The following is a 12,918-nucleotide window of genomic DNA, read 5'->3' as shown; positions in this document are numbered from 1 at the left end:
AGTGCTGTTTAATCCTGTCAACTGACTCCCAAACTGGGGTTCATTCCTACCAGGCATGCTGAAATATTTGTTCTAAAAAATACATCTAAAAGAAAGTACTTAATCCAAATGCCTTTCTCCCACAGAGCTCCATACTGAAGTTCTATCTGTGATGCTTCAAAATGGGTGAGCACTCACTATTTGCTAAAGATTATTCTGAGCACCCTACGTGGATTATCTCATTTAATTTTCACAACAAATTCTGAGTTCATACAAACTCAGGAGTTGGATGTCTAGGTTCGAAACTGCACTGCCACTTACTAGCTGTGTAACTCTGAGCAAGTTACTTAACTTCTGTCTTGGCTTCCCCATCCACAAAATGGAAATACCACTACTAACAAATGATTGTTCATATATATAAGCCACTTAGGACAGTTTGTAGCATATAATAAATGTTCCATAAATGCCACTTACTAGTGGCAAGCTTTCTCATTAGTAGGCAATAGCTCTGATTGGGGCTGACTTGTTCCAGCCATTTCTGGCAGTGTTCCTGAATAAAGAAAAGAAGTAGGGGAAAGGCCAGCAGTGAAGACACCTACACATCCTTGTAATTGATTCTGCTAGCGTCTAAGTCTACAGGTAGACTTCTGGGTCTCTGAAATCCATACAAACAGATGAGAGCCCATGCTGCAGGACAAGCTCACGCCATCTGCCCCAAGCTCACCACACGAAGATGGGTACCATTTGTGCTCCACTGTAAATGCTCCCACGAAGGGTTTCTATCCCCCACCCAATGGCCACCACCTAAGGCTGGGATAGGAAGAAGGCGCAAACACCAAAAGGAAAAGCTAGTAGTTTATATAGATAGATATATAGATATATAGATATTGATAGATATTGTGTTTACATAGTCCACAAGTTAAATGCAGGTATCCATAAGAAGAGCATTAACAATAAAAATACAATCTGTGTGTAGCCAAGTACAGAGACTTAAAATGGTAAAACAGCAAAAAGGATCTCACAAAAGTACAAATATACAGTACAAATTGATTTATTTAAAACAGTTACAAAAAAGCACAACAAAATAGAGATTATCCTTAGAATTATTAATGCTTTGTTAAAGATCAGGTAGGATTAGAGGGTAAGAAATGGTGTTGGGTGGGGGAGCACCTGACTAGTTCTAAGGCTTTAGATACAATGCAGTTGATTACATATTAATTCAGCCATTACATACTGGGGATAGTAGTTGGGGGATCAGTAATTTATCTACAGGGAACTCCTACACAAATCAGATCCATCCAGACCTCCCCAGTGCCATCCTTCTCCACTCTGTAGGACCCTAAAGCCGCCCGGATGACAACATTCCCATCCTTCTTTCTCCACCCCATTCCCTATCCATATATTCTTCCCTCTCCTAAGGTGCTGTGCAAGCTGAGAGCAGTCTGCTCTCTGCAGCTGGAACATATACTGTTTTGGCTACAGGGATCCTGTGTGACTAGGAAGGTTGTTGGGGACTTCACCTTAGCCATGAGTACAGTCTCTTCCCCAACACAATCTAGATTCTCTTGAATGCAAGTATCAAGCAAGTGAGGGATCAACCCTGCCTTCAGCAATACCAGCAACGTGCTAACCACTCACAGCTCACAAATACGTGCAAACTCCCTGTCCAAGGGAGTGGGTGTAAAACCACTGTGTCATCAGCTCTCTCTCTCTCTGAAGAACCTCAGTCCCCGTGACAGTCCTAAAGACAGAAATAAATGCTTGCAAGTTTGACAATGGGTAAAGGCACATGGGCTGCTGCCACACACACTGCAGACAGGAACCCAATTTGAGGCCATCTTCACTGCGGGCATCTGCAGTGGAGTGGCTTTGGGATCACACAGACGTGAGTTTGCAATCTACCAGGGAGGGATCTAGGCTTAACAGGAGAACTAATAAAGAAAACTTTAGTGTGAAAAGTGCATTTATGACTACTGTTCCTGCTGGGGAGGCAGCAGGGCAAACCGCTACGCCTCTCCTCCATCCGCCCCAGGCACTGTGCATAGTCTGCAGGTAAGGAGAGAGTGCAGCCAACTCCAGCATCTCAAGGGCCAGGGTCATCCTAGGCCCAGACCAGCCTTTTGGTCCCAAGATGGATCCTAGAGTTGAAAGAGCAACTGACAGCTGCTAAGACCCAGATGCTTATTTTATTATTGCATAATGTGGGAGACCTTCCCTACCCCAGAGAAGCTGGAGGGTGAAGGCTTCCCAGCCAAGGGCTAATAGGTTACTGATCAACATCCAATCTAGTAAGGTTCAGCTCTTCAACTGTAGTGTACGCTTCTTCCCATCTGAAAGGTACTGTAGCTTCAGTGTGGTTTAGTAAACTTAGCCCTAGGAGGCCAAGATGTCTCCCTAAAACTTGGCCTCTGTCCTATTTACTTTGTTTATAAGACTGTGACCAAATCTCCCATGGCCAATCCATCAGGTTATCTTTACTCCAGTGGGCCCAGGCCCTTTCCTAGTCAACCCATGTCCACCTTCATCTCCAGTGTGAACACTCAACTCTTCCATATTCCTGCTACTGCAGGTTTAAATCACACTACCATCCTTTGCTTCCCCCTAAATCACCTATGACACCCACTGGTAAAAATAAAATTAAACCCCACTTGAGCAGCTATTTCAGCCAAACTCCAAACCCTCTCCCAACCCCAGAGTCCACGTAACTGGAACTAGATGAACCTTGCTGGGATGTGGCACAGGCCCTAATGTGGTTCCCCCTCACTCAGTTTTTAAAACAGGATACAAGATACCATAAAGGAAAGAAGTTAATACCGCAGAGAACACCCACTAATAGGACCTACTTGTTTCTCCCTCGAGACAGTCAGACATCTGGAGCCAAAGGGCTCCTGACAGCACTGAAGCCATATCCCTTTGGATTTGCCAGCCCACCAGCAGCATTTCATACCGTCCCTACTCAATATGACTTTGCCATAAAATAACACTGGTACAACACAGGTGAGAAAGAGCACGATGCCTGGACTGAATCTACATGGCCAAAGACATGAAAGGACTGGGAGCTCCAGAGGATAGCGGGCAGGACACTGAGCAGACAGCAGCAGTGGCAAAGCAGCACAGAGTAAAGTCCTTGGTGTTATGACCAACTGGGACCAAGAGTATGGAAGGGTCAGTCCAGATCTACTGGGGCCCCTCCCCTTGGGTACAAACACTCAGCTCTTAACTCCCAGGGCCAATTCCCCCATGCCACCCTCTCCCCCATGTACTGTAATCTTGAAAGGAATGATGACTCAAGACTTAGGTTGTTACCATCCTTTACTGGGTTCCCCTTCTCCCAAACTGGTAGCCCGAAGCTCCGGGAATGTCCTACAACTGACAAGGGACTGGCTCTGGCCTTCATCAGCCGTCCATTCCCAAAAAGCTGACAACTTCCCTACTAAAATGATCACTCTCTTAAAACCACTCTCAAGTCTCTTGCAAACTTAGGAAATTCCTATAAGGAAGAATGGACACACCACAGGTTACTCTTATTTCTCATGCCTGGAAGAAAAGACTGAACCAGAGGGAAAAGGCAAGCGGAATGCCACAGCTCTGACCAAGATTTCAAGCACAGGCCTTCTTTTCCTGGGGGACCATACTTTATGAAAGATACCTTTGTAACTCAGCAAAATCAAGTATTAACGTGTTACATATGCATGGCACGATATCATGGGAGCTGCTGGTACTGCTTTACCAGCAAGACACAGAACAGCAGCAGAAAGGTCAGGGCCCAACTTGCCAAGTTCCTCAAGAATCTCTCTTTCCGAGATTCAGCAGGAGTTACCTGGCTGGAAAGTCACAACTAGCCCAAGTGGAGGGTGATTTGATGTAAACTACTTGGCTGGTATCTGACTAGATACAGCTTTGCTCCCATAAGGAGGAAGCTCAGTTGGTGTCCTTGTGGATGCTTCTTGAGCATCTACTGTGTGCATGTCACCAAATTCAGTTGATGAGACTTCCTATGAGGAAGGACGCTTGCGAGAAACCCGTGCAAACAATAAGCCCGAGGAATGAGTTGTTCATGACACAGCCAGAGATGACGCCTTCTCCCAAGGCTGTCATCTGAGGGGATTCCTCAAGACTCAACCCCACAGGCCCCCGCTGTAGGAAACAAGCCAGAGAAAGCAGCATTCAGAGATAATGGGGGACAGAGAACGGAAAGGACATGATCCCAAATGCAGTACAAGGTTGGTGTTTGGTTCCGACATGACCCGGAGACTGAAGTACTTACAGTCAGGTCAGCAGCTTCCTTTGGATGGACACCCTCCCTCGTCCCTGAAAAGCTGAGTGACCAGGTAATTGCTTCCAGGGAATGAAACCATGGATTATAGGGCTTGTAGCAAACAAGCCAGTTTCAGTCACTCTGTCCCCCCAAGAGAACAACCTTTAGCACCTGAACACTAAGAATGACTCCATTCTCAGAACTTCCCCTCCCCTCAGGAGGTAGCTAAGATTATTTATCCCCATTTGGCAGCTGGGGAGGAAGTGAAAGAGCAAGAGGTCACGAGACTTGCCTCAAGTCTTTGACAGAGCAGAGATCAGACCTCAGAGGTTTGGACTCCTGACGACAGGCCGGGCCCCGGCCAGTCCAAGTATATCCATAAAGGAAATGCCAGGATCGTACCCTGGGAGAAGCCTAACCAGAGAGCTGGGTGGACAATACCCTGAGTTGCCTTCAAGAGTCTAAAGACCCCCAAAAAAACAAAAAAACCCACTCACCCACCTGAAAGCTGGTGGCGGAGCCTAATTCCCAATACCCAGTGGAACCCCACAGTCTGAGCTGATGCTGAAAGTTGTGAAGAAAAAACGTAGGCTTGAGACATAGAGGGGCAAATGCAACTAAGATTAAAAATACTCTTTGCAGAGGAATATACCACCACAGGGTGAAATCCACTTCAGGTATCGAAATGTTATCAAGACTGTCCTCTTAGAGCAGGTGGTAGGAGGGGACGGCTTAGAGATGCCAGAATGCTGGGAGAGGCTGTGTAAAAATGCCAGGATGGGCACTGCCCAGCCACATGCATGTGCCCCGGCCCAGGGCACGGTTCCCTTCTTGTTTCTCCACCAAGCTGTTTGGCAGTGGAAGAGGAGGGGACATGATTGAGTTTTTAAAAATAGAGACTACAGCTGAAGGGGAAACCAGAGAGACCGCTACATACCAAAAAACTCTTGAGTTCTTGGTCAGAGTGGACAAAACCAATTTTGCAGAAGAGGAAAGGCAGTGCAGCTACAAATGAGGCCCAGGTCAAGACACCATGCAGGGAGGTTAGGGCAGCAGGAAGGTGGGGGCAGCGCAGGCACTTAGGCACAACATAGACAGACAAAGGCGGGGTGTGGGTGCCTAGGGAAAAGGGTCCACTGGTTCTTTCAAAAGTGACTATTACCAACTAAAGATTCAGTGAAATTTGAAAGCAGGTCTGGCATGCCGAGTTGGAGGGGCTTTGTGAGGTCAGCTACCTTCCCAGAGCCCTGCCTAGAACTCAGTCAGCCTGGCTATCAGGTCTTTCTCCCAGAGTCCCCTGACTGGGTCCCCAGCAAGGCCGTCCTTCAGTCTGAACCCTGGAGGGGCTTCTCTCTCTCCTGCCCCCAGCTGCCGAAGCCTTGTAGCAGGAATGGTGAGGAGAGGTGGGGAAGGGCTGTGACGCAGAGGATCAAGCAGAGTCCTTAGGTGAGTGCTCCTCCCACAAACCCAGCCACAGACATCTGTAACAAAGTCACCCTTTTAAAGTGCACATCTCTCACAAGAAGGGTTCTGGGTGGGAACCCTCTTATTTCCAACCTTGGGGCCTCCTGCCCTTCCACACAAAAAAAGAAAGAAAAAAACCTTCTGACAGTTTAACTGCTACTATAAGCTGTGGATCATCATTTTTGGCTCTTTCTATACTCCCTCCCTCTGCCACCTGCTCCCAAAAGCCTGGACTTCCCCTCGCAGGAGCTAGGGATGGGGAGAAAAGAACAGGGAGGCCCTGATTTTGGAATGTTTCTTATCCTGTGTGCACCCCCTTCCTTCCCTGGCCCAGGCCTGCTGCTCCCCAACACAGCACCCTCTGGGGCTGTGCCAAAAGGATGCCACGGAGTCATGAGCAACAGATCCTGCCCTGGGAGGCTTACTTCATGCCTCCCGTTCCCCCAAATCTCACTGCCAAGAGAGCCATTCCCTGCTTGGCGTGTGCAAATCCTCTGCCTGCTCACGGTGAGGCTCAGCTCTGGGGTGACGCCCCAGTCTTGGTCTGGGGAAGAGGTTCATTTTCCCGCATTGGAACGCCCTTCGATGGACAGCTTTACCTCCTGTGGAATGAAAGAGGGACGGAGCAGCGCAGCCCGTGCCTCCTCCCCTTGCATGCTGTATCTTTGGAAGTTCAGGGCTGGCCAGCAGGCCTGAGCACCGGGCTCAGGCTGGGAGGGCTCTACCACGTGGGAGCCCTCTCCTGCCGGTTGGCTCTTCCCCTCACTGTCACATAGCTCTCTGGGTCCCAAGACTGTCCTCTCAGGTCTTTCTCGGGGGGGACCCAGCTGGCCTGGGGGAGCACAGCTGGCCTGAGAAACTGAGTTACTGTTCAAGCTCTGTAAACTGATAGAGATGCAGACATCTCCCACCTGTAGCCGATGGCAGGGCAGAGAGAAGAGTTGTGCAGTCCGCCCAGGGCTGCAGGAGGACCAACCCTGGCCATACACAAAGAAGGGGTGCTCGGGGGGCACCTCGATGCTCACTTTGCTCTGCTGCTCACCAACCACGAAATGCAGCATGACAAATCCAGGCCATTGGCTCTCCTGAATGTCCACGACCGTGCTAGAGTCAATCTTCAGCCCCCCGCTCACTTCGGCACTGCGCACAAAGTCCTGGGTCTGGAGGTCCTCCACCCGCTTCAGCTCCCCGGTAGCCAGCTGGATGATGGCGCCTTTCATGAAATGGGAGGGCAGGTGGGAGGAGGTAATGGGGGGTGGCGATGGCTCCTTGTCTGGGAAGGTGGCTCTGGCCTGCATGTCCAGACTTGATGCTACCAGGATCTCCGAGCCCATGGGCAGCAGGCCTGGGTCAGTTCCAGTGGGCACCAGGTTGCCATTGGCTACAACCACTGCTTTGGGTAAAGGTCTATGTTTCACTGGTTCCTGATGGGACTGAGGGTAGAACCCACGGGCCTGATTTTTTTCTGCCAGCTCTGCAGGGTTCCTGGCTGACCCTCGCCCCTCACCCTGATGGTCAGGGGTATGATGGGATAGGTTGAGGGGGCTGGGTTCATCCTTCCTCTGAGCTGCCACCACACGATAGTCCTGAGAAGCTAAAGCGCCAACCACCCGCTGGACCTCAAGGTCAATGTCTGGGGTCCCTCGGTGTGCCGGTGCCGCCACCTCTACCCGTGGAGTCTGAGAACCTGAAAACAACTGTCCGTCCACCACACATTCTACAACTGGCACCAGTCCCTGGCCTTCACCCTTGCTGCTGGGGGAGTCGAGGGCTTCGCTTTCCCGTCTTACTATATTTCGCTCTCGTTGTCTCTGTCCTCCATTGGCAGCAGCTGCTTCCAGAGCAGACTGGCCCTCCTGAGGGATAAGAACTGGGCTGGAACCTGCTGGAGGGGTTTCATGCAAAGTATACCCAGCAGGTAGCCTGGACATCTGATAATAAATGGGCATCCGGCCTGGAGCGAGGTCCAGCGGCTGAGTGCTCGAGTGATGCGGCAACTGCCCAGGCGGGGAGGTGGCTGAGGGGGCTTTGTTAAATGAGTGGGCCGGGGATGAAGCCTGTGGGGGAGGAGTGGCTCCTTCTGCCAGGAGGGAGGCATATGGCACAAAGTGTGGAAGGTGAGATGTGGCAAGGTTGGCAGAAGGAGAAAGGAGGGGACTCGGTAGGAAATTAGGTGGCACAGCATAGGGAAGGCTGTAAGGAGACCCAATAAACTGCAGCGAGGTGGACGGGAGCTGAGCATAGTGGATTGGGGGATAATGGATTCCTGGGTGTTGAATCAGTGAAGACGCTACATTAAATGTGGGGGGCAAGGGGCTCATGTTCACCACAGATGGGAGGCCAGTTGGTGAGAAGGTGGCAGGTGGCACAGCCACCTTATACAGCATGCCATACTGGTCCACCGTGAGACCGGTGATGGCCTCAGCTCCGTCACCCCCCAGGCTGACTCTGGCTCCTGCCTGGCTCTGCCCGGCCACCACAACCCCTCGGGACCATTCAGAAGCATCACTGGAGGGTGTGTGGTTAGTGGAGCAGCCGGTAGTTCTCCCCATATCCTCGCTGGTCACGGGGAGGTCTCGTTTCTTTGGTGGAAGGCATTCCTGACTCCTCTCATGAACAGGTTTCATATTGCTTTGTGGTGTTCCTGGAGCCTGGAATGGGTCGGCTTGCTCCTTGGGGCATCAGAAGGGGCTTCTCTGTGGCTTCCCTGCACCCCTCTCTGCTGCTGGCTGGGGCACCCACATCTGCTAGGGAACAAATCAGAGGCAAAGAAAAGTAACCTACAGATGAACCAAGTCAAAGGAAAGAGCAAGAACTGTGCCCATGGAGGAAAATATAACAAAGGGGATGGACTGCTGGAAAAAAGGAGGTATGAGAAAGGGGCGGTCAAGGAGATTACCCACCCCACCCCACTCCACTCCCACTCATCCACCTAGCACACGAGATAAACAGTGGGGGAAACCACAAAGCATTGTGAGGACAAGCATTCAATGATGCATAAATACCCCGTGGGATCCATAACCCCAGAGAGACCAACAGCTTCACAATTAGTCATGCCTCTCATGTGCACCTTGACTGTTCTCAGCCTTCTCCTCTAAGGAGGCTTTGAACACATGGTCTTTGCTGCTGGTTCTTTTTAAGTTTTTCCTTTTGCTAAGATATACTAATGTGCCATCTTCCTTCCCTGAACATATGACCTCATCCTTGTTTCCTTTCCCTAGCCTAATTTGGGTTATGATCTCACCTACTCCCATCCCTCCCACCCCAAGCCTAGCTAAACTCTCATCCTCCTTTGCCTCATGTCACCAGCACCTCAAGGACTGAGATGTCAGTAAATCCTGAGGTCTGCTTGTGCTTTTTAAAAAACTTTGCTCCTTAAACATGTTACGAAAACGGCCATCTTCTTTGCTCCATGAAATGTACTACATTCCAACTTCGGCCCTATAGTGAGAGCGATTATACTAGTTTGCTCTACAACTTGTTTCTCCTCCTCCCTAAAGAGCAACAAAACTCTTCCGATCTCACGCAGACTTCCTACTCCCTAGTCTCGCAAGACTTTTTTTCTTCTCACTGACCACCTTCAATGTGCCTTCTTTATTCATTCCTTTCTTTTCTTCTTTGTCCTTTCTTTTGCCAATGGCTCCTTTTCCATTATAGGTCTTCTCTAGGCACAACTTCATAAAATTCTGATTCCATTCCTCTAAATACGCCTGTTTATGACTATGTTTGTATGATGTGTAAGAAAGTTCTCTCTCCTTTCTCTTATCGTCACCATTCACAAATGCTTCTGTCCACTGTTACAGAGCAACTTTTTGGTCTGAATACTTCAACGTACATGAACTCTGTCACCTACTTCTTCCAATCAGGCTCCAGTTCTTTGGATCTGAAAAGACCTTTCTATGACATTACATTCTGTTCTGTCTTTCCACTATCACATCCCAGATGCTTTTCTACAATAAGGACTCTCAAGTCCCTGTATTACCTGAGCTTCCAGTGGTGCTTCTGAGCAGCTGTAGAAAGTGTCCTCCCGGCTGACTTGGGAGCCTAGGAGACAGAAATAGGAATGGAGTAAGCAGGAGGCTGACCTCTGATTCTCCCCAGGGTCATCAAAAAAGGCAATTCCAAAGCATTAAAGCCCATGAGTCCTCGCTGTATCCTCTTCTCCAGAGGTAACAGAATATTTATCCAGAGTGCCTAGACAGCTGAAGAGAGAAAAAGCCATTTCTTAAGCTCTAATATGTAAGAAGACATCCTTGGGAAAAAAATGTCCATGTGTCAAATTTCATTGTTTTTCCTTAATATCATACTCTACATTCTCTACCCATGCCTATTCTCCAAAGGTTAAATTCACTTCCAATCCAAATTTCAGTGGAATGCACAAATAAAAATGGAGGACTTAACATTGTTCCCATGTGAACAATGGGAAGCAGGAAAAATCAACTCCACGGATTTCACCTTTATTCAGGGCCTATGAAAACACAGACGTGGAGATTCTTGAAACGAAAAAAGTGGCACTAGATGAAAAAGAACGATTATTTATGTTTCTGGGGCAGAAAAAGAGGTCAAGGGGGAGTCGCCCAAGGGGGAGTCACTCAAGGGGAAGACTTATTAACAGATTTCAGGGTAAAAAAAAAAGAGCTCCTGTGTGTGTAAAACTTTCTAAGTGACAACTTTATATGAAGTGCTGTGTCAGATGTGAGAGAAACTTAAAATATCACCTTGCCTCAGGTAGTTATCACTGGGTAAACAAAACTACCACCAAACTATCCATATCTGAATCTACACTTGCTAGAAATGTCAAGCACTGAAGAGTGGAGATTTAACCTCTGAAAACAGAGAAAGTAGTACTGATGAGTACTCTGAGAAACTACCGACTGTCCTGTCCAAGTCCTACAAAACACTGCAAGCCTCTACCCAAACTGAAGGCAACATTTATGTCTTAAGATTGGCAAGACGCAGGTGTACACAAAAGCCGGAAAGATAGGAAAACACAGTGTGGAAAGACAAATTCCTAATTCCACAAACACAAATTACAGTGTGGACACAAATCATGCATCTGTTCTCTGCCAGCAGTTTCAGTAACTGAAAAGCAGTTAGCTTTCTCCTTCATTCCCAACAGAAATTGGGGTCACATCTCCAATTCCAGAATGATCCTTGCTCTCGGTAACTAAAACATTAAAGAAAACTTGCCTCTACCTCACGGAGGAGTTAGCAAACAGGCTAATAAAAGCGCTGAAAGAGGCAAAAGGTCTGCGGGAAGTACAACAAAGAGCCAAGCCTGTGCACTAGGTTCCCACAACGCAAAACACATTTCAGAATCTGAAATCTCGGCCTCTGGAGAAGCTCAATGAGGATTTCTCAAGGGGAAGACGCAGCTTATAACCCCAACTGAGCTAACGGGCTGTTCCGGAGAGCTGCCAACGCTGCCAGCAGAGCCTGGAACGAAGCTTCTCATTACGCTTGGGTCAGAATCAAGAGATTGAACCCAGCCGGAGATCCGAATTTGCTGAAAGCGAGAGGTGCGCCCGACAGAAAGGGAGAAGCTTGTTAGAGATTACGGGTTATGGCTTCCCGTGATCCTGCAATCCTTGCTCCAAAAAGGATAGGGCCCAAAATTGGGAATTCAGCGTTTAGAGAGTGGGAAGCCGACCCTTCACCAAGAGGGAAGGGGCGAGGCCCTGCAGACGACGCTTCCTTGTTTGGGGGCCCCTTCCCGCCCCGGAGCCTCAAACACCCTAGCCCGCTAGGACACAGCCGCGAGGGCGCCAGGACCTGAAGCTGCCTTCCCAGCCGGGCTAGAACGAAGCGCGCGAGGGTCTAGGCTCGGCCCCTTTCGCTCCCTCTGTCCGCGGTTCCCGGCCCCGGCCCGGCGGGGCAACTGGCTCCTGGGGGCCACTTCCTCCGGAGATACGAGCCCCGGCCTGCCTGGCCTCAGTAAGGCCAGCCTAGCGGCCTCCACTCCCAAATACACTCACCGGCCCATTTCACAGCGCTTCCCGGGCTCCTCCCGCTCGTCCCGGAGCCGCCGCAACCGCGGCCGCCGCCATCCCCGGCCCCGGAGCCGCCCCACACCCAGCGCCCCCCCAGCTGGGCGCCCGGAGATGGCGTCAAGCTCGCCCCGCCCCTGACGCGGAGAGATTGCGTCATTGCCCGGGCAGGAAAGCGACTCCCAGGACTGCCCGGGACGGGAGGGGGCTGACCACCCGCCCCTCGCGTCCAGCGCCCCCTCTGGTGGGAAAACAAACTACTCTCCCTAGCACCCGGTCACGTGAATGGGCCTGAGTCCGGCCCCCTCACTCTGACCCCACAATGACCCCGCAATTTTTCCACTTAAGTAAATTCCGGGGATCCCAAACAGAGGTCTGGGGTGTGGCCATCAGCGACCCCCACCCTTTCCTGGACTTCCGGTCCTGACTTGTGAAGTCTCCTTTTGGGAACCTCGGGAAGTCCGGAGGTGACCCAGGCCCAGGAGAGTAAGGAGATCCCTCCTGGGAACCCAGGCGGAGATAGGAACTCTTTAAGAGTTGAGAAATGGCCCAGAGGGAGATTAGAGTGGATCGGCCTCGGGGTCTAGTGACAGGTGAAGCCAGTAGTGGGAGACCTGAAAGTTTATGGGGAATGATAGGGAGGGGTTTAATACGATGAGAAGCAGCTTGGTTTAGTGGGAAGAGGCCTTGACTGCGATGCAATATTATTAGGTCACCATTCATTACAAATTAGTCCACTTGCTAGCATTAAGTGAAAACAAAAATGAGGGCCAGTTGAATTTACAACTATGTAAAAAAGTAGTTATGGATTCTTTTCAGAAAAAACGAGCAAAATTGAGAAAAAATAAACTTGATTGCTAGAGAGATTGGATTCTCAGTGGATTTTTTTCCTTTGACTTTCTGCAAACTCTTCAAAAAATAACAATTGATTTTTGTTTGATTTAAAAGTACTGGCTGGTCTGTGGTCCCTAGGGTGTAGCTGTCTGCTACATTAAACATCATGTATTTAATGTTAAAAGATATAGGCCGGGCGCGGTGGCTCACGCCTGTAATCCTGGCACTCTGGGAGGCCGAGGTGGGCGGATTGTTTGAGCTCAGGAGTTCGACACCTGCCTGAGCAAGAGGGAGACCCCCGTCTCTACTAAAAATAGAAAGACATCATATGGACAACTAAAAATATATATAGAAAAATTAGCCAGGCATGGTGGCACATGCCTGTAGTCCCCGCTA

At 49.7% G+C, this 12,918-nt stretch overlaps 1 protein-coding gene across 2 annotated transcripts; it reads right to left on the bottom strand.

Annotated features, from left to right (window-relative positions):
• Positions 1 to 1,014: 1,014 nt before the first annotated feature.
• Positions 1,015 to 11,789, bottom strand: ATXN1L (ataxin 1 like). 2 transcript variants are annotated; one of them, XM_045533158.1, is made up of 3 exons: positions 11,677 to 11,789; positions 9,684 to 9,745; positions 1,015 to 8,445 (listed from the first exon to the last, which is right to left on the bottom strand). In XM_045533158.1, the coding sequence occupies exon 3, from the start codon at positions 8,326 to 8,328 to the stop codon at positions 6,259 to 6,261; it is 2,070 nt and encodes a 689-aa protein (XP_045389114.1). In that variant the 5' UTR covers positions 8,329 to 8,445; positions 9,684 to 9,745; positions 11,677 to 11,789; the 3' UTR covers positions 1,015 to 6,258. The 2 variants fall into 2 exon arrangements, with proteins under 2 accessions (XP_045389114.1, XP_045389115.1); XM_045533159.1 differs by having other exon boundaries at positions 1,015 to 8,448; positions 11,677 to 11,761.
• Between the last annotated feature and the right edge of the window lie 1,129 nt (positions 11,790 to 12,918).

This window comes from Lemur catta, chromosome 20 (assembly GCF_020740605.2).
Source record: "Lemur catta isolate mLemCat1 chromosome 20, mLemCat1.pri, whole genome shotgun sequence".
Classification (NCBI taxonomy): Eukaryota; Metazoa; Chordata; class Mammalia; order Primates; family Lemuridae; genus Lemur; species Lemur catta.
This window is presented reverse-complemented; position numbering and strand designations above follow the sequence as displayed.